Source organism: Oreochromis aureus, linkage group 3 (genome assembly GCF_013358895.1).
Source record: "Oreochromis aureus strain Israel breed Guangdong linkage group 3, ZZ_aureus, whole genome shotgun sequence".
Classification (NCBI taxonomy): domain Eukaryota; kingdom Metazoa; phylum Chordata; class Actinopteri; order Cichliformes; family Cichlidae; genus Oreochromis; species Oreochromis aureus.
The window spans coordinates 106,486,710-106,513,245 of record NC_052944.1 but is presented as its reverse complement, the minus strand read 5'-3'; the positions used below and the strand labels follow the sequence as shown (position 1 = coordinate 106,513,245).

The window sequence follows — 26,536 nt, the reverse complement described above, 5'->3', positions numbered from 1 at the left end:
GGAGCGAGTCGCAGAGTGCTTCTAAAACAGCAATCCTCTCGTCATGCCCATTTACAGCCTCCTCAATATCATGTATCCTCCCAGTTACAGTGGAAAGAGTGGCCTCCATGGCATTCATCGTGGTTGAAATAGCAGTGAATTTGCTATCGACCGAAGTCTCCAATCTAGCAATTGCACTCATTATGTCGGCCGGCGTCGGGTTAGCTACTTGGGAAGTCACGGGGCCTTTTGCACTTGGCTCCTCAGCTAGCGCGTGCTCGTTAGCCACATTCGCTAACTCACCTTCATCTTCTCCGATTTTCTCAGTCTTTTCACGGGCTTTTGAAGCTTTAGGTTTCGTCATTGTTATAAAGTATATACAGACGTCAGGAATCAACAGAAAGGTGTCAAAAAACAGATGGATATGAGTAAAAAATTAAGGGCCGGTGCGGAGCTCTTCCAAAAAACGTCTTACGCCATTGCCTGCTAACCACGCCCCTCGACTCTCCTTCCTGGTGTTGTGTTGGTCTCCCTGTGTTCCATCTCGTCTCCCCGGTCTCATATTAGTCATATGTTTTCATGTCTGCGTGTCCTGTTGTCAAGGTCTTGTGTGTTTGTCTGGTTCTCACTGCCACTTCCTGTCTTACTTGCGTCATGTTCAGTTTTGCTTCCTCTGTCTCATTGTGTCTGATTAGCTGTGTTTCCCTGTTGTTTCTCTACCCTTGTTATGCCTTGCATAAGTCCTGTGTTTCCCTCTGTCCAGGTATCTCCCTCATACCTGGCTGTGTGCTGTGTTTGTTGGTTTAGCTTCCTATGTTCCCCAGTCTAGTTTTGTATTCTTCAGTTCGTTGACTTTTGAGTTTATTTTTGCATCCATGAGTCTGCGTGTGGGTCCAGTCCTGCCTGCTTCACACAACAACTCATGGCAGAAGCAAACATGACTCCTTTAAAGTTTGCAGAATACTGATGTGTGTAAGACAGCTTCAAGAAAGAAGAAACACTGAGTGGTTGGAGCCACAGAGAGCTAAACTTAAATACACTGAAGCTCCTTCATTTATAAACAAAAGGTTATCACAAATCTATTGTTAATATTTCACAGAGCTTCACAAACGTGCAGTGTAAACACCATAAACAAAGTGTCTGTGAAGATTCCTCCTCTGCTCCTGTGCTTCTGTCCAACATCAGAAGTCAGCTGGTGTTTCTCACTGTGAACAAATTCAAACACTGTTCTTTCCATCAGCAGGAGGGTTGTTCTTAACCCTCATAATGACTTCCTGTTTGCCATTCACCTGTGGTCCTCAGGAGTCAAAAATACCCTCACTTCATTTGAGTGTTTTTGAAAGTACATAGTATAAACTGTCAATAAATCAAATCAAATCAAATCACTTTTATTGTCACGTCACATGTGCAGGTACAGTGGTACAGTACATGTGAGTGAAATTCTTGTGTGCAAGCTTCACAAGCAACAGAGTTGTGCAAAAATACAGTAACGTAAAACAAGCAAAATATAGAAATGGCTAATCTAAAAAGTAATAAATATATGTACAATATATAAAGGTATATACATTACTAAATGTGTATACTAAATATGTTTTTCTACGTGTGTGTGTGTGTGTGAGTGTGTATATAGTGTGTATACATGTTTTACAAATGAAATAAAGTAAACAATAAAATAAGATATATAAAATATACAGAGGTTGGTATGTGCAAAACACTGGCATTAATGTACAGTGTGGAGTGCATAATGTTGAAGTTCTGGTAAGTGAGGGTGAGGTGTCTATGATGTGTTCAGCAGTCTGATGGCCTGATGGAAAAAGCTGTCTCTCAGTCTGCTGGTACGGGACCGGATGCTGCAGAACCTCCTTCCTGATGGAAGTAGTCTGAACAGTTTGTGGCTGGGGTGACTGGAGTCCTTGATGATCCTCCCCGCTTTCCTCAGGCACCGCTTCCTGTAGATGTCTTGGAGGGAGGGAAGCTCACCTCCAATTAACCGTTCAGCACACCGCACTACTCTCTGGAGAGCTTTGCGGTTGTAAGCGGTGCTGTTGCCATACCAGGTGGTGATGCATCCAGTGAGGATGCTCTCAATGGGACAGAAGGTCCTGAGGATGCGGGGGCTCATGCCCAATCTTTTCAGTCTCCTGAGAAAGAAGAGGCGCTGCTGCGCCTTCTTCACTGTTTTGTTTATGTGTACTGACCACGTAAGATCCTCAGCCAGATGTACACCAAGGAAGCGGAAGCTGCTCACTCTCTCCACAGCGGCGCCGTTGATGGTGATGGGGGTGTGTACTCCTCTGCACCTCCAGAAGTCCACTATCAGCTCCTTTGTCTTTGCGACGTTGAGGGTGAGATGGTTGTCTTGACACCAGTGGGTCAGGGCGCTGACCTCCTCCCTGTAGGCCGTCTCATCACCGTTGGTGATAAGACCCACCACTGTAATGTCGTTCGCACACTTCACAATGATGTTGGAGTTTCTAGTGGCCGTGCAGTCGTAGGTGTAGAGTGAGTACAGGAGAGGGCTCAGTACACACCCCTGTGGAGCACCAGTGTTCAGTGTGATGGGGGATGAGGTGGTGCTGCCCAGTCTGACCACTTGGCGTCTGTCAGACAGGAAGTTAAGAATCCAGCTGCAGAGGGAGCTGCTCAGTCCTAGATCCTGCAATTTCCTGTCCAGCTTCGAGGGAACGATGGTATTGAATGCTGAGCTGTAATCTACAAACAGCATTCTCACATACGTGTCTCTCTTCTCCAGGTGTGACAGGGCAGCATGGAGTGTCAGGGCTATGGCATCATCAGTGGACCTGTTGTGGCGGTATGCGAACTGTAGAGGGTCCAGTGAGTCGGGTAGTGCTGAGCAGATGAAGTCCCTGACCAGCTTCTCGAAGCATTTGCTCACGATGGGGGTCAGGGCTACAGGTCGCCAGTCGTTCAATGATGAGATGGTGGAGGATTTGGGTACAGGGACGATGGTGGCCATTCTGAAGCAGGCTGGGACTACAGACAGAGAGAGGGAAAGGTTGAAGATGTGTGTAAACACTCCAGCCAGCTGAGCCGCGCATGACTTGAGGACGCGGCCGGGAATCCCGTCCGGACCAGTAGCTTTGCGTGCGTTCACTCTCCTGAAGCACTTCCGCACATCCTCCTCAGACACAGTGTGCGCACTGACGTCATCCGCGGTGTGCACACTGTCCGGTCTCATGGTGTTCGCTGTGTCGAATCTAGCGTAGAATACGTTTAGATCCTCACACAGAGATGCCGTGGTCTGCAGTGTGCTGGTTTTCCCTCTAAAGTCTGTGATTGTGTTCAAAGGCACAAACTGTCTTTGTTGGGATGTCCATGCATTGTTTCTGTCTTTCTCTTTCCCATCCTCTGGTCCTGTACGTTCTGATTGTACTAACTTAAAATAAAAAATAATTAAAAATAATAAAAAAAATCCTAGTAGAAATCTCATAAACTACAGAAATCAAGTGGACCAGTGTAGTAAAGGGTCAAAATGTTGGGTATTTTTCTTGGCCTTCAAACAATAATTCTGATGCTAAAGTGCCGGGGAGGACAGGCAAAAAAAGAAATAGAAAAATGTATCTAACACCATCACTCAGCTCTGTGTTGTTTCCTTTCTCAGTAACTTCTATTTTTGTTGTGCTGCTTCCTCCTTTTCTCTTTGGTTCCTGTTTTCATGTTCTTTCCACTTTAAATCAATTTGTCATGTGATGCTTGTAACCCTCCTTTTCAGTTCAGACGCACTCAGATAAAACACAGATTTCAGTCACAAAGCAGGGTGATTTACATGTTCCAGATATCTTTCTGTCTTTTGATACCCAATACTTCAAATCAAACTTAAATTGCAGGTGGTGAGTTTGTGGTGTTGGAGCTTTTCAGAAGCTGCTCTTTTCTTTTTGCATTGAATGGATGAAGACAAAGGTGGAGAAGTGTCTTAAGTCACAAACAAATATTTATCTGAATGTGAAATATGAGTTGAACAAAGTATGTTATTAGTCTAAAATTACACCTTAGGATGGAGCTCATACTGCTTATCACACACTTTATAATATCTGAATGATAGTTCAGTGCTGCAGGTTTTATCTTCACTTTTGGCGAGGAAATAGTGAGCCAACCACAAACTTTAAATTTGTGATATAAGGACTTTGGTGGAGGCATATTTTACCTGAAAGAAACACAAGAGTGAAGCTTAGTTTGTAAAGGTGGACTGCCAACATCTACCACCCCATCTCTCATCGTATGACAGGACAGGCTTCAGCCCACTCTACAACGCTGAACTGGATAAATGGTTGAGAAAAGGGATGAATGGAAATGTCTGGAGCGCATTATCAGGTGGTGGGACAGATCATATGGTAACATGATGCTTTTAATCTTTGTAAATGATAACTACAGGCCCGCCCTCACCAACCCCTCAGTGTGGCAACATTTAGTGTTAAAGGGGAAGTGACGAAGCTGAAGGCGTCTCCGTGCTTCTCAGACTGGTGTTCAGTCGTCATCCAGGCATAATGCAGACTCCGTGTGTCTCTCTGCTCCTCGGTGAGTCAAACTCAGAGCTCCTTCGCTCCTTCATTCATTTATTATCCATTTAACAGAGATTCACTGCACTGAACAAAGAAATAACAGTAATAAATGCATGAATTAGTTTTTCTGCATCACTGGTCAAAAATGACTCCAAGGTTCCTCACAGTGTTACTGGTGGCCAAGGTAATGCCATCCAGAGTAAGAATTTGGTTAGATACCATATTTCTAAGATTTTCTGGGCTGAATACAATAACCTCAGTTTGATCTGAATTAAGAAGCAGAAAGTTAGCGGCCATCCAGCTCTTTATGTCTTTAAGATATCCCTGCAGTTTAAGTAATCTGGTCTTTAAGTGATGACATGATGATTCCTGCATCCGGGCCCAAACTATCCGACGTTTAATATGGCTTTTGTGTTGTTCTAATGTTCTATTGCTTTGTATCTTGTTCTATTTAATCTCTATCTATTTAAGTTAGCGTTCATCCTGCAGCTTCACTGTGTTTATGTTATGCTAACATAGCTGTGTAGCTAGCGATCACGTAGTACATCATTATATACCAGCTAGCCCAACTTCAGTAACCCTACAAACATCACTGCTGTTTAGTTTTCTGTCTTCGTTTATGTTGGAACTGACAGCAGAACTATCTGGTCGTTCAGTGATGACGTGACGAATCCTACTTCTGAGCCTAAAGTAGTCTGCGTTTAATATGGCTTTTGTTTGTATCTTCTTCTATTTAATCTCAAAAAGCTCCTAAAACAGTCAGTGATCACTGTCGACCTCCCTCGGCTTTTATTACCGCTAATCATTTATTTAAGCTCAGTTTTTAAAACCTTAGGATGTAACTACAGCCCAGCCCATGCAGCAGCATATGAATGACTAACCTCGTATTGTGGATGGATTAACTCAGTTGTTCTCCTGGCTGAAGTTTAGTCCTTTTACAGCATCCTGCCATGTGATTACATTTGATCCTGACCACTGAGAACACTCACGTTAACTTTTATCGAGTGGAAAAAAAATTAGCTTGTTTATATTATGATAACATAGCTGTGTAACTAGCGGTCACGTAGCACATCATTATATACCAGCTAGCCAAACTTCAGTAACCCTACAAACGTAATTGAGGTTTAGATTTCTGTCTTCATTTATGTTGGAAGTGATAACAGAGCTGTACGTTTTAATTTGTTTCCAAAACCCCGCAGTCACAACATGCTATATTGTATTTAGATAGAAGCTAGCGAGTTAACTTCCTGCTAACTTCTAACTCTGTTAAATGTCATAAATTCCGTTTTCATGGATGCCTGGATGACAACTCAATTGTTACACCTGGTAGAGCACAACACTGATCATTTTATCAAAGATGAAAGACTTTAGACAGTTTTTCAACTCTCAGTAATGCCACAGTGATCGTTTGATATATGGACCTGCAGCGGAGTTTAGGCTCAGACACGGCCAGTGACTTAACGACCAGATACGTTTGAATTTGTTTCAGAAACCTCTCAGTCAGAACCAATGACTGTAGAAAACATGGATGACCGACGCTTCCTGGTGTCTGGCTGCAGTATAGGTCATAAACCTCGCATCCTCCATGTTTGCAGATGGGACTGGGGTCATCTAAAATAAATTGGTTTTCCTCGGATAATTTTTTTCCAAAGATTCTTTCTTTTGTTTTCAATAGTTCTCATCACGCTGATTGATGTCCAAGAGGTCTCCTTTCCTACGGTGGCCCTGAAGTGCAAACCACAAAAACAAATCACAAAACGCACAACAAATTGAAAAGCGCAAAAACAAATTGAAAAGCGCAAAAACAAATTGAAAAGCGCAACAACAAATCTCTTAATGCAAAAACAAATTGAAAAGCGCAAAAACAAAGTTCACTTACCTCAAAAACAAATTCACTTACCGCAAAAACAAATTCACTTACCGCAAAAACAAATTCACTTAACGCAAAATCAAATTGAAAAGCACAAAAACAAATTGAAAAGTGCAAAAACAAATTGAAAAGCGCAAAAACAAATTGAAAAGCGCAACAACAAAAACCAAACCAGAAGAGGTAGGTAGGTACCAATGCTGCAACAACAGGCATCACTGATTGGATGATGGATCCGGTAGCCTTTTGAACCGGAAGTTGTTCTGCCGAACGTATTCTGTAAGCCAGGTTGAACTTGCATTCCGTCCTCCTTAATGTCGAGTTCTCAGCACACTTCACATTGGTCAAGCATTTCATACACCTGCTCTCATTCTCCAGAGGGCAGTAGGTGTATATCTTTCCGCATAAGCGAAGCGGCAGCTCTCCCACTGACAGTGTTCCATTGTTCATCACACACACCGGTAGTTGAGCTGCATTCAGCTTGTTCAACAATATTATGTCTGGCAGTGGGTCTGACACTTGAGGCCAGGCCAATAAGTCAGTTTTTCCAGAACAATTCGTGTTCAGAAGTGGCGAATTACTCCAGGTGATGTTCAGAGGTGTACTATAGTTGGCCTTGGACATGGGGACTCTGTTGCCAGGATGAGTTGCTAAGCCTAACAGACACCAACTTCTGTCCTCTGGTATGCTGTACGGCCACAGTCCAGATGTATATGCTGACAACGGCATATGAGCACACACATAGCAGTCCGTCCTATTGTTCAAGTGAGCAGTTGTATTCATAAACTGCCACCAATAGTTTGTAGAATAGCCATGAGGGTATTGGGTGTGGTTTCCTTGGACATACAGGGTCTCCACTGCTGACCATGATGACATCAAAGCCATTACACCCAGCAGGGTAGCCAACACTTTTCCAGCCATTCTGATGGTTTCTTCACCGGATTGAGACGAGGGGCCATGGAGGCTTTCCCCCCCCTTTGTACCCAGTCTTCCTGCCACTTACTCCGAGCTGGCCTGGATGTGTGTCACCTTTTTGCAGTGGCTTTGGTGTATCCAGGTGGGTCGCTCAGCGATCTTCACAGCTGTTGGTGTTGTCAGCAGAGCCTGATATGGTCCGTCCCACCGTGGCTTCGACCAGCACTTCCTCTTTATGACCTTTATCAGCACCCAGTCCCCTGGCTTCAGACGTTCTTCCTGTACAGAAACAGAATCATCTGGCAGATTATTTGCACTCATGACTTCTTTACTTTTCAGCATCTTAATCATCCAGTCTGCTAGTGTGTTTTCTTCTTCTGCTTTATCATTATCAATACAAAACACTGGAACTCTAAATGGCCTGCCATATATTATTTCAAAGGGAGTTAGGCCATTATCAGTTGGCGTGATTCTCATATACATTTTCACAAGCTCAATGCAGTCTACCCATGTTCTGCCTGTTTCCTCCATTGTTTTCCTGAGTCTCAGTTTTACTGTGCCATTAGTCCTTTCAACCAACCCTGCACTTTGTGGGTGGTATGAGCAGTGGTTTTTCAGTGTTATCCCCAGATGTTGTGACATTTTCTCAATTACTTCATTCACAAAATGAGGACCATTGTCACTGTATATAGTCTGGGGGATCCCATGCTCTGGGATCACATTTTTGCATATTGCCTTAGCCACTGAAATAGCATCTGCCTTCTTAGTGGGGACAATTTCAACCCACTTTGAGAACGGGCACACAATTACCAGGCAGTACCTGTAGGTGTTACAGTTAGACAACTCAATGAAATCCATATGGATTACTTCAAATGGGTAGCTGGGTCTGGGAAACCTTCCTCTTTTAGGCCTGAGGTTCCCCTGAGCATTATGTTTACAACATATTAAACATGCTTTACAAAAATGTTTTGAATAAGCATTGAATCCCAGTGTGAAAAACTGCTGTTCGACTGCTGCCACCATCCCAGCTGTGGAGACATGGCAGAGCCCATGGCTCAAAATTGCAGCAGTCCTGTATAAGTTCTTAGGCAAAATAGGTTTATCACAAAGATAGTAGACATCACCTCTCAGGCTTGCTCCTTTAGTGAGCCACAGCTGCTTCTCAGCTGGAGGTGAATGTGACTGCATGTCTGCTAACACATCATGTGTAATGGGCATAGTTTGCTCCTGAGATGTCAGAATATGAACCCCATGTGATCCAAGGGCCGCTTCCTTTGCAATTTTATCTGCAAAGGCGTTGCCTAGTATAATGGGGTCAGTGCCACGAGTGTGTGCTGCACACTTACAAACTGCAACTTTACTGGGCAGTAAGACTGCTTTCAACAGGTCCTGTAAAAGTGTTGCATGCTCCACAGGTTTCCCTGTTGATGTTGTCATGCCTCATCTTGACCACTGAGCGGCAAAGAAATGAAGTGTAGCATAGGCATATTGACTGTCTGTATATATAGTCACTGCCTGCCCCTCAGCTGCTTTACAGGCTTCCGTCAGAGTCACTATCTCAGCTGCTTGGGCAGACATGGAATGCGATAACTGCCCAGCACGGATGACCTGCACATCATCCACAACAGCAAAGCCTGTTTTAGTCTTTCCCCCTGCCGTTTTAAAACTTGAACCATCAACAAACCAAACCTTGCCCTCAGCGAGTGGTATGTCCGTTAAATCACTTCTAGGTTTACACTGTTTTTCCACATCCTCACGACACACATGTGGTGTACCCTCTTCCTCTGTGGGTAATAGTGTAGAGGGATTCAAAGTTGTACACCACTTAATAGTTACGTGTGGCTGGGAGAGCAACAATGACATCAAAGATAAGTGTCTTGCCGGTGACAAGAATGTCATTTTAGTCTGTAGCAATAAAACATCCACCTCATGTGGAACTAGCAGGGTCAAAGGGTGAAACAAAACAATTTCACCAGAACACTTTACGGCTTCAGCAGCTGCACACACAGATCGCACACAGTGAGGTAAGGCACAAGCCACTGAATCCAGCCTCTTAGAATAATAAGCTACTGGCTTCATTCTACCTCCGCACTTTTGTGCTAACATGGATGTCATAAAATGCCCTTTACAATCAACAGTCTGAACAAAGGGCTTGTTATAATCTGGAAGTCCTAGAACTGATGCTCCTGTCAGCATCTGTTTCAGCATGCACAGAGCTTGCTCCCCCTCAGGGGTCCAACTCAAACTTTCTGACATAGCTAAAGGTTTACTGTACATCATATCTAGTAATGGCTGCGCAACTTCAGCATAATGGGGCATCCACGATCGACAGAAATTTAGCAACCCTAGAAATTGCATCATGTGTTTCTTTGTCTCTGGCCTAGGTGCTGCCAAAATAGCTGTTTTCCTCTCTGGATCTATGCTCTTCCCTGCAGCACTAAGCAGATGTCCTAAAAATTTCACTTCTGTCTTTACCCACTGTAGCTTTGAAAGTGAGGCCTTGTTACCTGTTTCAGCTAAGTGAGTCAACAATGCCAATGATACGTTCCTACAGTTCTGCTCTGAATTGGATGCAATTAAAATATCATCGACATATACCAACATCTGTGAATGTGATGGAACTACAAAATCAGACAGACAATTTGTAATATTCTGTGTGAAAATTGTAGGACTATCACAAAAACCTTGCGGCAATCTGGTGTATGTGTATTTTTTGTGAATCAGCCTTTCTAACTGGGAAGATGGGTGTGTTACATACTGCCTGTGGAGCTTCAACTAGTATCCCTGCTTTGATCATATCCTCTATCACTGGTTTAATGCCTTCCACTGCATCAGGCTTCAAGGGATATTGTTTCACTCTTGGCCTAAAAGACGTTTTGGGCTTTATTACTACTGGACTCGCTGTTGTCATTAACCCCACATCAGTCTTCCCAGTAGACCAGAGCTTCTCTGGGACCTGTTTAAGCTCCGGGTGATCTCTAAAATCTACAACGTATCATTCTGTTTTGTCATTCTCACCCCCCTCTAAGTGTGTTTGTGGTGTAGTATGTGCCACCCATCCCAGCTTTTTACGAAAGATGCTGTGCTGCATGTCTGTCTCCCAACCCCCTCCAGCTTTCTGCCACATTTCAACACTTTCCCCCTGCCTCACCAAAGATGCTAAGTCTGTCCACTCAGCCATGCCACTCTTTGTCAATGAAATATGTGGTGTCTGCCCTGTAAAAAGTTGTTGTGCAGCTTCAGAAAGGATCACACTACATCCAGCCATGGTTTCACCATCAGTATATACTGCTTTTATGGTGATTCTCAGTGTTCTGATTAACATTTTGTTTTCTGATGAAAGCAGAAATGCGTGGATGGAAGCCATTCATCAGAGCATGCTTCAACTGCTGCTGATATGGGCTGGCCTTCTCCGCACTCTCTACAAGTCCGCTATGCTCTTTAAAAACTTCCTCTAATCTCGCCCTAAACTCATGGACATCCTCTCCTTCTTTCTGCACACATTGGGCAATTTTGTTGTAATCTACAGAAGCTTTAAAGGTAGTTCTAAGACGCTCATAGACCCCATTAACTTGGCCTTTTAAATTGTCATGGCCATAGGGTAGGATGGTATTACCATCCCTCCCTGTGTAGGTGCCTCGCACCCGAGCCCAGTTATATGTGAGACACCTCCGAAACGTGGCTTCGGTTTCCTGGCCGTTTAAGCGGTACGAGGAGCAGAGTTGCTTGTGTCGGGCGATAAATTCATCAACATTAGTCAACGGGTCTCCTAAACCTTTACATGCCTCTGCACATTCAGATTCAGTCCATGGCCTGTAAACACAAATAACACGGTTTTCGTCACCTGCAACACCAAAATGGGGATTCGCGACCTCCACCATGGGAAAGGTATCTAGGGCAGGGTAGACAGGCATACCAGCTGCACTCGTCTCACCCGTTTTTGTTTTGGATCTAGTGTTATAAGGGCTTAAATATTGTGCTGCGACATCCCCAAACTCCTGTCGCACTCTATCCTCCTCCTCTCTCTCTCTCCTTTCCTGCTCCTGCTTTTCTTCCTCCTCTCTGGCCTCTCTCTCCCTCTCTAATGCTGCTCTACGCTGTTGGTCTCTTAACGTCAGCACCACTGAAGTCGACTGCACGGTCTCATCTTCAGGTTTCACAGCTAATGCCTGCAAAGCTGCCCTCTTTGCATTCACTGCCTCCTGTCTTTTCTGCGCCTGCTCTAACCACAGTTTTGCAGATGCCAGCTGTAACTTTCTCTCCTGTTTCAATTTCCCTTTTGCACAAGCTGCCTTTACTGTCAACTGGTCTATTAACATTTGACATTGTCCTACAACCAATTTACCTTCAAAACCATATTTCTTGCGCCAATGTCCTAAATACTTTGTGCTTCCAGGAGCGAATTTCATCATAAACTTCTCGTCACCCTCTGACGCACTCTTGGTTGCTTGGGAACCCATAATAACAACAACAGCTGACGTCACAGACCGCGTGTTCTGCTCCGCACCCACTCACACGGACACTCTCACAACATCAACACAAAATATGTCTACAATTTTACCCTGCCTGCGTGAACCCGCACGGCTGTTACGCTCCTGGACTCGCGTGTACCCGCGCAGTCACTGAGCTGCACCTGCCTGCGTGAAACCGCACGGCAGAGGCCCGCGTGAAACCGCGCGGCCGTGCAATTAAGGAGCCGTCGCTCTCTTTTATTTATAAGCCTGCGATTAACCGCACAGCTCAGGTCCGAGTGAAACCGCGCGACCGTGCTCGCGTGAACCCACGCAGCTACAGTAATCTCTTTCACACGGTTATAGAGTCGTACTCATTGAACTTACTTGGTGTTGCTTATTGCGTGCAGCATCAGTCCCGTCAGATCCCGTCAATCGTCATCCATCGAGGAGAAAAACAGACGGCTAATCCACCGGCCTGATGGCGAATTCTCACGTCTCGGGTCTTTGTTACAGGACCTCTATAAGTCCTGGCTGACGTCAGTCTTTCGGCGTGTCCCTTTTTCCCCCGGTGAATGTCGATTCCAAGGATCCGGCTCAAGAAGGACCAATTAATGATAGGTTTGTAGCATAAACCTATTTGCTGGAATGTTCAGGACAATTTGCTACACAGCAAAGAACAAGACACAAGTAGGCAACGTCTTTGTGTTACTCATGCATGAGGAGGCCTGCCTGGAGCCAAGTGTCGTTCCACCCACTTGACCACCGTCAGACTCTCAGCCAGGTTTCCCATAGCACTCCTTTTATTGTGGTTACATGACTATGCATAGGTTCATTAACATATGACATCTTATAGGTATACATGTGAACAAAGAATACCTTGTGTGTGTGTGTGTGTGTGTGTGTGTGTGTGTGTGTGTGTGTATCTGTGTGTGTGTGGGGTCAAGATGTGACCCCAGGAAGACTCCCCAAGGCTGGTGCCCGGAGTCTAGCGGTACATCTGAACAAAAGGCTCTTATACTTAACCAGATATACGTGTGTTTGCTATACCATATATCAGCAAGAGAAGATACCCCTCTCCTAGGAGGAGTGTGATCTATGCCAGAACACTCTAAAGAGGAGTGGACGCACTCCCCTCTTCATGCTACACAGAGTTGTTACAGACCTCCTAGGATGAGACATTCTTTCAATATGCCATCAACTATATACTTCTAAACACAAATGATTACATGTTTCTTAATACAAATGACAATAATAAAACATAACCCCAACAGTGGTTATGAGAAAGAGCAGTCAACGGCTGTATCCCAATTCAGGATCTGCAGCCTTAAAGTACGCAGCCTCAACGATCCTCAAGGGCCGCGTACTCAAAGGCCGGAAGTGCGAGGCTTGTGAAATGGGACAGTCTAGCCTCCGTCGCGCTGCCCAGGTTGCCCAGCAACCATAACACCAACCGCTGGAAACGTTTCATACAGCTTTGATGGAAATGAAGGAGATATTTTGTTCGTGTGTTTGTTTCTACACGAGCTTTGTGTGATTTAATAAGTATCTGAGGCTGAGACCACAGGACTGTAAAATATGATTGCTGGCATTCATATCTGTACTGAACAGTCATTTAAGATTAGCTAGTAAATAACAATTAGCTAATGTTGTTCATGAGACTAAAGTCAGTGTAAATATGATATGGCCAATATTGTAGTTATTATATTAATCATAAGTTATTACAGCAGTGAGCTTGAACTCTCAAATCAAATCACTTCTATTGTCACATCACATGTGCAGGTACAGCACATGTGAGTGAAATTCATTTGAGTGAACTCTGTGTCAAATACTGAGCTTCAGTAAAGATTCAAGTTGCAGTTATTTATATGTCCTATGACCTTAAACCTTCACTCAAAGACAAGTTGGTAGAGCAGTCACCAAACTTCCGAACAGAACAACTTCCGGTTCAAAAGGCTACCGGATCCATCATCCAATCAGTGATGCCTGTTGTTGCAGCATTGGTACCTACCTACCCGGTTTGGTTTTTGTTTTTGCGCTTTTCAATTTGTTGTGCGTTTTGTGATTTGTTTTTGCGCTTTTCAATTTGTTTTTGCGTTAAGTGATTTGTTGTTGCGCTTTTCAATTTGTTTTTGCGTTAAGAGATTTGTTTTTGCGTTAAGAGATTTGTTTTTGCGCTTTTAAATTTGTTTTTGCGCTTTTAAATTTGTTGTGCGTTTTGTGATTTGTTTTTGCGCTTTTCAATTTGTTTTTGCGTTAAGAGATTTGTTTTTGCGCTTTTCAATTTGTTGTGCGTTTTGTGATTTGTTTTTGCGCTTTTCAATTTGTTTTTGCGTTAAGAGATTTGTTTTTGCGCTTTTCAATTTGTTGTGCGTTTTGTGATTTGTTTTTGTGGTTTGCACTTCAGGGCCACCGTACCTTTCCCATAAGTTTGATTCTAATGGACTACTTGCACAATCACTTCCGCGTTCTATGTAGTCCTGCCCCGGTGCTTCCGGTATGGTTAAACCATGGCGACGTTCTACACTCGCTGCCTACAAGAGCTCCCAAAATTGAACATCACTGATGTTCATCGGATTTGCAGAGTGACGACTACCCCAGCCAGCAAATTGGATAAAGGATTTAAGTTATATGCTGCATCATATATACACAACTACGAAGGTAAGAAAACGTAAATTAACCGACAAAGAAACGTTAGCTAACGTCAAATGCAAACACTACGTTACTCCGCTATGTCCTTCATTTGATGTCAATTCTCTACATTACATGTTTTCTTAAACGGTGTTTTATGTCGTCCGAAACTATAGTTGAGGTTTTCTTAACTAATGTCGCTTTTGTTGTTAGACACTGTTATAATAGCGTTAGGTAGTTGGCTAACTAAGGAGGTAGTTAACTACCTAATGCTACTCTTGCTAAGTGTAAAGTACATATGTTTAAGACGTGCTGACATGAGTAATACAGAAATAATGCTAATGGTACTTGTATCTTTATTCAGTGTCCAATAAAGACAGGTTGTCAGGGGAGGTCGGTGTGAGAGCCCTGTGCTACAGGTCAATGAGGAAGAGTGAGGCACCACACAGACTAAGTGTAGGCAGGAAGCTGTGTAAAGTTGTTAATCCCGTTCAGTGGGGTTCAGTTCATTTAAGCATTAGTTAAGTGCATTCCTAAAGGCCCATCAACTTGAATGTTTTCCTTGTCTCCCTGCTTTATCACTCCTAATTTGACTAGTCAGATAGTTTAATCAACGTGTGTTTGGGTGATCAGAAACATTTGACACCAAGTTAATACTGCAAATATACACAATCTAAGTTATTACAGTTATCAAGGATGGTTAAGTTGTTTTAATAGGGAGAGAAGGAAACACTATGCATTCAGGAGGGTAAGCCTGTAGGGGTCAGTAACCATAACACTGAACTATGTTCCTGTTCGGCTCTTCCATGAGGATGATGTTACATTTTTAATTTTCGTTCTTTCTTCGTAGATTAAGCTTCTGGATTCATCGCCGGTGGTACTGACACATAGCCAGTGCTCCTGTGTGGCAGGCGCTGTTATGTGCAATCACACTGTGGCACTGCTCTTCCAAACAGCACAATACTCACAACTCAGAGTGCCGGTTGTCCCCCCCTGTGCATAGCTGCACGGAATCTGAACAGCAATGGCACAAGCCACGGACAGTGGTAATTTAAATTAGGTTAAAGTTTTTGAATTAGTCCATGTTTACATATGAACAGCAACACCATCCATAGTAAATGTGTCTTCTGTTAGGGTGTGAAGCCAGGACCCATCAACTCCATGATCTTCACTAAGCCGGTACCAAATAGGATGGCCCAGACTGGAGTACGGTAATTAGATTTGTAAAATTTGGTTTCCTGTGTTACAAATGCATGTTGCTATTTGTTCATACATACATGTGTCTTCAGAAAGTGTAATGTTGTATGTAAATTAATACCTATTCTGACACATGTATGTATGAACAAACTCTGGGATGTATATGTACATGACTGTCTCTAACTTATGCACCACTGTTTTACACCTTTTAGTTTTTAGTTTAGTTGTTGTTCAGTATAATAACCTTCTTCCTTACATTATTGTCATTGATGTTTTCTTTAGGAGTGGCTTCTACAGAGGCATGGTGGGTCCGTTACCAGATCCCTGCTTGTTCAGAATAACGGAGGCATATGCAAAATTTAATATTGAGGACAGGCCACTTGTGACCACAATGAACATGAGACCTGACAAGCCCCTTGTGGAAAGTGCTTTTGGGCTGGTGCAGGAGGGCAGTGTTCTGTCATATCAGCAGCCGGTTTTGACAACCCGGTACATCACACTACACCGTGATGCACCACCAACACCGCACTTGCCTCTGGAGGGTATGACATCTTGCCATCAGATTGTGTGTTTGTGTGCTCAGAAGAAGAGCTTCTGCATCTGAAAAGCTTGTCTGTAACTCTGGAAATGGCTCACAAAATAGAGGAAGCTACACGTGAGCAAAGCTCTTCATCTGAGTGGCATCAGCTCCGCAGGCCCAGAGTGACTGCCTCTAGGTTTCGGGAGGTGTGTCACGTCAGAGGCCAGAGCTCGGCAGAGTCACTAGCAGAGCGTATATTGAAGGGAACAAGGCAGACAGCAGACATGAGGAGAGGAACTGAGATGGAGCCTGCAATAGCAGCAGAGTATAGTAGGCTAATGAATGTTAACTACTCACCCTGTGGTCTGGTCATTCACCCCATTGCCCCCTGGCTTGCTGCATCTCCTGATGGTGTTGTTTTTGACCCCAATGAATACCCCCAGTTTGGCCTTGTCGAATTCAAATGTCCCAATGTACAAAACTTTATTGACTGCAAATATGTGCAGATGGAATGTGGTACCCCTAAACTAAAAAATAGCCACGCATATTACTGGCAAGTGCAAGGACAACTGCTCATCAGTGGGATGCAGTGGTGTGACTTTGTTGTGTGGGCACAAGAGGACTACCTAGTGCAAAGAATATACATGGATACAGATGTGCACAATGCAATCAGAGAAAAGGCTGACTATTTCTTTTTTTACATATATATGCCAAAATACCTGTGTTTGGAAAAATGAACAGTGAAAACATAGCAAAAAGGAAAACAGATTCTTCAGGCTGGCTGGAACAAAATAACTGATGTTTTATTTGCAATGTATTTCATGAATTATTTTGTTGTTACTTGTTGTTACATGTTACTTTTATGTGAAATCAATAAACTGTTATTTAAGCAATGGCATCAATTTCATTTTTTAAAAACACACATTAAAACATTGAATTTGTGCTGAACTTATTTACATGGTAAGTATTTAAAAATCCATGCCTAGCATACTGACATACATTTAGACAATAACACAACTGAATGAAGAAAATGACAAATGGTATTTTGGATGTTACAAAAGCACAATGTCACTTATGATTTTAAAACGATTTAGTGATTTACTTTATAATTTTGATAAACAATTTTGTTGAATATGAATAGTAATATAGTAGTATAATTAAACAGTATTATTAACATTCAACATTTGCAATGAATTAGAATTATCAATAACTGTAACTCAACTATCAGCACTCAAGTACCAGTTCTGTAATCAAGTTTTGTCAAGGAAGAAATGCAACTGTAGTGGCCTCAGCTGCAGGTCATTTTCCATAAGTTACTTGTACTGGCACTGGTGTCTTGGGAAAAGTCCATCTTGTCTCACTTAACCCATTTTTAACTAATGCTGTGTTCTGGTAATTTGACAGCATACATGCTACTGCAAACAGTTGGTTGATATTGTAAACATGTGTGACATGGTAATGATGCTATCAAAAGTTTGTTCTGTTTTATCCTCCTAATGACTCGCTCCACATGTACCCTGAGTCTGGCTATGGCCTGCGTCTCCTTAACCTGGTATGCTGGCATCTGCTTCTGCTTAGATAGAAAAGGTGGGCAGTACACTTTGCATTTACAACAATCGGTGATTAGGAAGCCCTTATCTACCATCACTGCCATGTCTTCAGTCAACTTCTCAGCAATGCCTGATTGTTTGAATAGTTCCTTGTCACTAACCGAACCAGCATACAGATTAGAGATGAATGTCACTGGACCATGTGGAGCTATGCCAACCAGGGCTTTCATCGTACAGTGGGATTTGTACGAAGAGTACATTTCACTCTGGAGAAGTGGTGAGGATGGTGTCTGACACCTCAGCTCTGTACAGTCAAGGATCATCTGGGTGTCTGAGAAATCTTTGAATTCCTCAGGGAGGTAAGCTTGCACTTCTTCACGTGTAAGCCAGATGCACTGAGACCCCAGTGCAGTGGCAAGAAAATTTGTCCATGTTGCAATAATGCGGCTCACTGTGGACTGGTGTATGTTAAATCGGTGTGCCAGGTCCCTCTCCTTCAAACCAACTGACAGGAAAACCAGGAAGAGAAAGAACTCGTCAATTGGCTGTAGCAGCTGCCTCTGGAAGGTGAAAACAAAAGGAAAATGTTACTCCTTAAGCTATGAACTAGTAAAATTATGCTTTTCTTGGCTAAATGTTTTGTAATGGTTATGCATACCATACTGTACCATGGGGTAAACAATGAGGTGCTGTAGTACACAGGTGTATGTATGTAAAGGATGCTGAGTCATTTAGCATATATATACCTGTGTATGTATGTTATTGTACATAATGTAATGTAATTGTACATAAATACATTAACATTACACCTCTAGTTCTAACTACCAACAAACCCATAACCTACCGTTGATGTGCGTGCAGGTGTCAACAATTCTTCGTTCCTATTGGCAGCTGACTTGGCTCTTGAAACCCGGATCATTTTGTAGATGCAAGGCTCAATCAAAACCAAAATGCCATCAAATGATCATAGCTTGGAAATCTATTCATGAGAGAGACAAACATCATGTCAATCATTAATTAACATTACACACTGACATAAAAATAATGTAAACTGTGACAAATATGCTAATGGTATGCTGTATAACATAGTCTGATTAAGAGTCTATTTGGTGTTGTATTTTACCTGTAGCATATTGTTTAAATACTAAAGCATCTACATGAAACACACAATCAGCAGAGAAAAAGTAAATATCTATTTTGTTTTCATTAAGACTGGAAACACTTTCGAAATTTAACTGATGGTGACTTTGGTATATTTTAAACAGTTAGCTTGAATAGAGCTTAGGTGTACCTGGTATAGAATCGGATGTCAGTGTCGGAGCCAGCAAAACGCTGTAACCCAAATTCTCGCTGGACACGTAACTCCTGTATTTCCTTCCTCAGAGTCTCCACGTCTTTGGACAGGTCTTCTGCAGCTGATGCAGATATGTCTAATGCAGACGGCTCAGGGACTGAGGAGTAGTCATGATCTCTTGTAAGACTGTGCTCTTCTTGATCGTCAGCAGGAACTAGTTCAGGGCGTCGCTCCGTTCTCTCCCAAACACTACGCCGCGGTGGTTCAACTTTATAGCCATTCCACTCAAAAAGTGTTGGTACAGCACCTTTAATAAGCCGCCTTCGACCATCAAGGGTTGTTGGCTCTATGAGTTGATCACTGGCAAAGTGTCTGCTGCAGACCCTGGTGTGAGAGGTAATCGTGAAATGATCCCGGCGTATGTTTACCAGCCATTGTCTTCTCAAGTCGGAATGGGTCGGAAAGCCATGAAAACTTAGTATGCCGTTAAATTTGGCTGAAGCCGAACAAAGTGGGACACAGCAATGCTCGGAGTATTTCTTCTCCTGTTTTTGAAAATGTTCTGTTTTAAATACTTTCCTTTTTATACTCATTCTGAAGTGACATTAGCGTAGCTACCAATACATAAACAAACATACCGGAAACGCCCAAGCGGTAGTATTTGGAAACGGAAATACGTCACATGCCTTAGTGCAAGTAGTCCATTTCTACCGCGGTGGTGTTAAATTGAGGTGAAACGTCATCGTAGCAGCTTTGACTGGCAGCTGCAGTCACGGAGAAACTTGCGTATCTCTGTTCGGGAATAGCAGATAGAGCGTAGGCTCTGAGAGGACGCCCTTCGTTTACGCTACGAAAACACGACCGATTGTTTTAACCTGACAGCCTGAGGTGTTCTTCAGTAAACTGGACTACCCAGAAGGACCCGAGGCCCCGCTGCACTTTTTCGGTAAGTTAAACGTGTTTGTAAGCTAATCCGTAACTACAGTCCTTAGCTCGGTCCTGAGACCTAGCTAGCTAAGATGAGCACTCAGCTGTCAGGGTTCGTTTAGCTAATCTGTGCAGGTGAATGAACTTACCAAAGAAATCAAGAGAAACGTTCCGGGCTAATCAGTCACTAATTACTGTCACTGTACTTTTATTACAAGTATTATAGTTCAAAAAACAACAGGCTGCACCCTGCTGCAGCTTCTGTGCAGAGGTGAATATTAAATATGTGCAAACAACAGCAGGTTTTCTGTGTCGACGTGTGTAAAGACAGTAACATCTTTATTAAAAGCTTGTACTTCAGTAACTCCTCATTAATCAGGAACTATGGATTAAAGTACTATTGTGCAATACTGAAAAAATGTAAGAGAAGAACTTCAGATCCTGAGTGTGTGAGGACAGAAGAATCAGCTTCATTTCAATATTGAGGGATAAAATTTATATCTGAGTTTGATGGTTCTGTTCTGTTTGTGATTACAGGAGCTGCCCTCAGATTCAGACCTCAGCACCACCCAGTGACAGCAGACAGATCATCCAACATGTTCACATGTTAACTGCAAAATGAACTGATGAAAACAGTACAAAGGTTAAAGTACCACACGTGCTGTAGTGAAAGCTGCAGCTTTATTGATAAAGTTAAAGACAAAAAAACAGAAGGATTAATCACTCATGTAACTGTGTCACTATATATCAGCATTAACAGGACCTCAGTTTGGTGTTTCACAAAGCTGCTGATCTCAGACCTGCACAGCTTCTGTGTTAAACACTTGATGTACTCGGCTGCACGAAAAGAATATAAGATTTTCTCTAACACAATTTTAAAAAAGTTTTATTGATTAAAAAATACACTATATCTGATTCATATCGGTATCGGCAGATATCCAAATTTATGATATCGGTATCATAAAAAAGTGGTATTGTGCCATCTCTATGTACAACACAATGCCTGGTGATTAAACCATGAAATAGTTTCATTAAAAAACATCCCTTTGACTAAATCCAGTGTGGTAGCCTGACTGTGCCACTGTTATGTATGTGATTAGTCTTTAGTACAAATGTCACCGTTTCACAGACAAGACTACAGGCCTTACTTTTGCAAGCCTCTGTACATATATGTAGATGCAACATAGAAGTAAACAGATATGTAAGACTGTTCATATGCATTAATGCTCCATTTTAACATAATAATATACATAATAATACATACATAATAATAATAATAAATGACTGTGTCTCAGTTATACTGGTAACACATCTCAACCACAGTTTCCACTCTCCTGTGCTTTTGCACGTTTCTGCTCTGTGAGTAAACTGAGCTCCAGCTTGTGCTGCCAGGATTTTAACCCTGGCTGACTCAGAGCCTCACACACATGTGGAGGAGCTCACTGATGAGCTGGGAACCATATTTAGCTGTGATTATGTTGACTGTGGAGAAACTGCTTTAGTGTGTGGAGCCAAACATGGTGACGATGCTCAGAGTCAAAGCTGAGAAAGTGGTCTCAGTGGTGGAAGGTCACCTCTTACAAGCTTCAGGTCCACGTTAGTCACATCAGCTGACTGCAGGTTGGAAAATCTGATTTGGTTTGTTTGGATCTGACAGGGTCTGGGTAAAGACTGTGGTCTGCCTGTTTGTGACCTCTGACCTTTAGTGACCTCTGACCTTTAGTGACCTCTGACCTCCTGTTGCAGGTGTGTGTGTGCTGCTGCTGTCTGCACCGACTGTTTCTGCAGGTGAGTTGATGAAGTGAAAACAATCAGTGAGACTCCAACAAGAACACAAATACATTTACTCTGTGTGCATGTGTGTGTGTGTGTGTGTGTGTGTGTCCTCCAGTGTCTCTGTCTGTCGGTCCAAACCTTCAGCAGTTCGTCAGAGGATCTTTAGTGGATCTGAGTTGTGTTGATGATGGACAGACAGCTGATGGATGGACAGTGAAGAGGACCAGAGGAGGACCCACTGAGGACTGTGGAGCAGCTCCAGGCTTTGGGAGGCTTCTTGGTTCCTACTGTGTTGTGGATCTTTCTGCTCCCAATGAAACCTTCTGGTGTGAGGACTCCTCTGGACAGCAGAGTGACAGAGTCTCCTTCAGTGTCCAATCAGACACTACAGGTGAGATGTTCCAGCTGTGTCTCTGTGTCTGTGTGACTCTGCTCTCATTAACTCTGTTTGTCTCTGATGGTCAGATAAAGGTGTCATCCTGGAGATCCCTGCACTTCCTGTGAGGACAGGAAGTGATGTCATTCTGCGCTGCAGACAGAGGAATGGTGCCACAGTCGAAGCTTATTTCTTCATCAAAGGAAGTTCTGTTGGTCATAAACCAGAGCACATCATCACTAACATCACGCAGGCTGATGAAGGTCTCTACTGGTGTTCTACTAATCAGGGAGGAACGTCTCCTCAGAGCTCTCTGAGGGTCAGAGGTCAGAACACTGACATCACTTCCTGTTTAAAACCTGATGTAACATTGTGACCTGATAATAAACTGACTGAACCATCTTCATCATCTCTCCTCCAGATCCTCTCAAAATCATCCGTCCTCCTCCTCCTCACTGTCCTCCTCCTCCAAGCACCTCCACAAACTTTGCACCTCCTGTAGAAACTGGTCTTACGTGTCCTCCCTGTTCTTCTCCTCCTCCTCCTCCCTCCCTCCTGGTCCCAGTTGTGGCAGGTCTGGTCTCTGGGGTTCTCCTGGTTCTGGTTCTGGGTGGAGTTTCGTTCCTCTGCAGTAAACTAAAAGGTGATAAACCTGCACAGAAGTAAAAGTCACATGAGTTTGATGTGCACCATTACTCCTCCTGTGCTGATGTTTCTCTGTGTGATGTAGGAGGTCGGGGAGCAGACCTGTGGAGCTGTGGAGGTGACGGCTGTCTGAGACGGAGCGTCTGCCTCTGCTGTGAGTCTCCTTCATGTTACGTGTATTATCTGTGTTTCCACCACTGGAGGGCGCTGTGGGTTATTGATGTGTGGGAACAGTAACCAATGGTGGTGTCAAAATTCATAAGCTGCATCCTGCTGACAATGCATTTGTAGGCCGATGACGTTACAGTGACGGGCTGAAGGCTGTCCAGATTCATAGATTCCTTCGAATGCAGCTGACAAATGCGTCCTCCTTTTCACTGAATTTTAAGGATTGGTTGGGTGTGTCCTTCATCGCCCACCATATCCCAGAATTCATAGTGCGGCCCAGCCAAACTCCAGTTTCCAGCAATGGCGGTCGCTACTAAGTTTTAAAATTACTCTTATTAATCTTTCTGGGTCACAAAATAAACTTGTAACATATTTTGATATGTAGCTATGTAAACTTCAAATATCTGCTCGGTTTATAAAGATATCGCATATCTGCAAAAGTACTCTGACGTTTTCTGAGACGTCTGTTACCCACCAGCTCGATAGCTGGCTGAGAGCTCGAGGGTCACTGAAGCCGCCGAGAACAGTCCAACTCCCGGCACATCATTTTCAGATCACCGCGGACTTTCGCTAATCAGGTTAAACTAATATAGAAGTCACTTAGACAACCTAAAAAATGTTATTGTTTGTCCTTTTTTCAGTTTTTTATTTGTTCGCGAGTAAATCTGTTTGGCTGAGATTAAAGTGATTAGATTAGATTAGATTAGATTAGATACAATAAAACTTTATTAATCCCCCAGGTGGGTTCCTCCTTGGTTTTCACACAGCTGAATAAACGTGAAACAGAAAACTAATTAAACAGAAGTGTGAGATGGTCGAAAATTTGCACCAGTGTCCTGTTGTATTTTAGATAGCAAGGAGCAGACTGCCGAGTTCAATCATCTCCACCAAGACAGTGGTGACACTAATCTGAAGGCTACAGTGTCCAATTCCCCGTCTGTTTACTTCGACCTACCAGACCTTCTGAATGTTTCTCTTTGGTCATGTGACCATTTGATCTCTGATCAGTGTGTTCTTCAGTTTCAGGCCTGTTTCTGCTGACTGCTGCAGGTGAGCTGATGTTCCTACACCTGTCTGTCCTCATCATGACCTCTGACCTTTGGTGACCTTTAGTGACCTCTGTCCTATTGCAGGTGGGTGTGTGCTGCTGCTGTCTGCTCTGACAGTTTCTACAGGTGAGTTGAAGGTAACAGGAACGCTGAGGTGATGTAGGTGCTCTGTGGTCACTGCTCCATCATCATGTCTAACAATCCTCGGTCAGCCTCTTCTTCTTCTTCTCTCCTTTATCTGACTGACTGTTTACAGCTGATAAATAAAGTTTCAGCTTCTGCTCAGTTTTTCCTGCTTGACACAAGAGCTGCTGTTTTATCATTCTTTAAACAGCTTTAAACCCCCTGTGGCTCAGGGGGTTGGGAAGTGCATCTGTAACCGGAAGGTCGCCGGTTTGATCCCCATGCTCTCTGTCCTGGTCGTTGTGTCCTTGGGCAAGACACTTTACCGCCTACTGGTGTTGGCCAGAGGGGCCGATGGCACGATATGGCAGCCTCACTTCTATCAGTCTGCCCCAGGGCAGCTGTGGCTACAACTATAGCTTGCCTCCACCAGTGTGTGAATGTGAGAGTGAATGAATAATGGCATTATAAAGCGCTTTGGGTGCCTTGAAAAGCGCTATATAAATCCAATCCATTATTAACATTTTTTAACATTTTTTTCTGACTTAACTATTTTTTTATTGTAACAAATTTTTCAAAGTTTATGAAACTCTGAGGGGAATTCACTCTCTTGGTGTGTCCACACTCACTCAAAGGGCCTCGAACACTAAGAAAAAACCTGGCTTCCACAAGAGGAACTACAAAGACCATAAAACCACAGTTCTAACAATGTAACCTTGGCCTGCAACACCCACAGGTTTGGGTCAGATCTGACCTACAAACATGTACACCTGAGGGTCAAAGGTCAGAGCTGTAGATACAAGGCTGGCCTTCAGTGCAAATTTACTTACAGCAAAATGCACAAGGCTCTGTGCGGTTATAACAGGCAGCTCTATGTCTACATCATGCAGGATTCAAAGTACTGTATGGAGTCATTTGACTCATAAAGACCTCCTGACTCCTCCTCTGTGTCCTCCTCTTTCAGGTCCTCCTCTCCCCTCTGAGTCTGTGCTGAGGCTCTTCTGCCATCTAGTGGTCTTCTGTCCGTACTGCATCTCCACTGGTCTGCTGCTGTCCATCTCTTGGAGCAGGAAGACACCAAACAAACCGGCCGTCTCCATGGAGATGAGCCAGCGTGATGGAGGAGGTCAGGGACTGGCTGAAGATGGTGATGATGTCACTGATGATGACACTGATGATGTCACCACTGAGCATGCCTTCTAAGCTGCAGACTGTGTGTCAGGGTACCAGCATCTGCAGTATTACTGTATCTTGGTTCCTCTTTTGCTATATTGGAGAAAAGTTCTAATTTTTACTGTCAGTATGGATTAGTTAGGTTTGGGTTTATTGCTGTGCCTCTGTACATTCTCCCAGCCCATCATGTGCGTCTCCTCCTGTTGTCTTCCAAGTTAGTCTAGTTCTTCCATCCTGTCTCCTGTGTGTGGAGATTAGGAAATTGTTTTACTGTTACTATTCATAACCAGTATTTTTACAGTTGCATCATTTATCATTATCATTTCATCAAAGCATTAATATGAATCTCTTGATGTTATATTACAGTTTGTATTTCAGGGGGGACCATAATTACATAATAATTGCATAATAATCTTTCATTGCAGGTTTAACTGTACTCATGTTATCTATATTCCATTTTGTGTTTATTAGAGAGTTGAAGCTTGGTTAGGTTAATTAAGGGTCTGAAGCTACAGGCAGCGTGAGGTTAAGGTGACCCAAGCTATTAAAGGATTGCATATATGTTCACAATACAACACATCTCATATCAGGTACAAACACCATAGAGGCAGAAACCTGCTGCAGTGGAGTCTGCCTGGTAACAAATGACTAGTAGGAGGTTTACTGAGTTCAAGACACATGGTGGGGCCTGCACACATACACACACAGTTTCTAGAATTGTTTTGCTCAAGATTGCTTGGTGATCTGTCCAGCGTACGTAACTGTGGAAGCAATAACAGGAAACATTTGGCGGGGAGTGAAGGGTCTCTAAGGGTCCAATGTACTGGAATGTTCTTGGATTACGGGAATTGATACGTGGATTTCCAGTAAATCCAACTGCTTTGACGCATGATCATCGTCATTAACTGTTATAAATATGACTGTGTATCTCTCGTTCGGAGGGAGATGGCGCTGGTGGTGTAATAATGCTCTTCTTTCCCGCACATATATGCGTATAATAAAATCACTATTCTTGACACACAATGGACCTCCAGTCGTTTGTCTCTTACCTCAAACACGAATCAGGACATGTGTCATGTTGTCACAGCCTTTTATGTTCCAAACACCAAAACAGTGCAAGAAAAGGCCATGGGTGGCAACGGGAGGTTTGTTTCAGAACGCACTTCTGACTCCATTGTTTAAAAATAATATGCTGTTTATTTTGTGGAAAATTATAAACAAAAATCAGCCAAATAACTTCTTAAAACTTCAAATTAAATAGAAAGTAACTTAATTTGCTTTAACAACTATAGAAGTGGTCAAAAAATCATTTTCTAACCCTCCTTTCCTCTCTGACATTTGGCAGACATTTGGCAAACAAAAACCATCTTTACCA

At 43.2% G+C, this 26,536-nt stretch overlaps 1 protein-coding gene and 1 long non-coding RNA gene across 3 annotated transcripts in view; both read left to right on the top strand.

The window, feature by feature from the left end:
* LOC120438625 overlaps positions 1–26,176 on the top strand; it is a 335,811-nt gene extending 309,635 nt beyond the window's left edge. Inside the window, exons 1-9 of one of the 2 annotated variants that reach the window (XM_039609047.1) lie at positions 4,433–4,515; positions 21,598–21,639; positions 21,743–22,018; positions 22,093–22,329; positions 22,425–22,646; positions 22,734–22,802; positions 23,837–23,866; positions 23,950–23,991; positions 24,953–26,176. In XM_039609047.1, the coding sequence (XP_039464981.1) occupies positions 4,485–4,515; positions 21,598–21,639; positions 21,743–22,018; positions 22,093–22,329; positions 22,425–22,646; positions 22,734–22,802; positions 23,837–23,866; positions 23,950–23,991; positions 24,953–25,191 (1,188 nt within the window). In that variant the 5' untranslated portion in view covers positions 4,433–4,484 and the 3' untranslated portion in view covers positions 25,192–26,176. Of the gene's footprint in view, positions 1–4,432; positions 4,516–21,597; positions 21,640–21,742; positions 22,019–22,092; positions 22,330–22,424; positions 22,647–22,733; positions 22,803–23,836; positions 23,867–23,949; positions 23,992–24,952 lie in introns of those variants that run through there. The other variant, XM_039609046.1, reaches the window with a different exon arrangement.
* On the top strand, positions 14,240–15,316 carry LOC120438698. The gene is made up of 3 exons (XR_005612055.1): positions 14,240–14,393; positions 14,728–14,819; positions 15,214–15,316. It is a non-coding gene; the product is annotated as an uncharacterized LOC120438698 (long non-coding RNA).
* Positions 26,177–26,536: the final 360 nt, after the last annotated feature.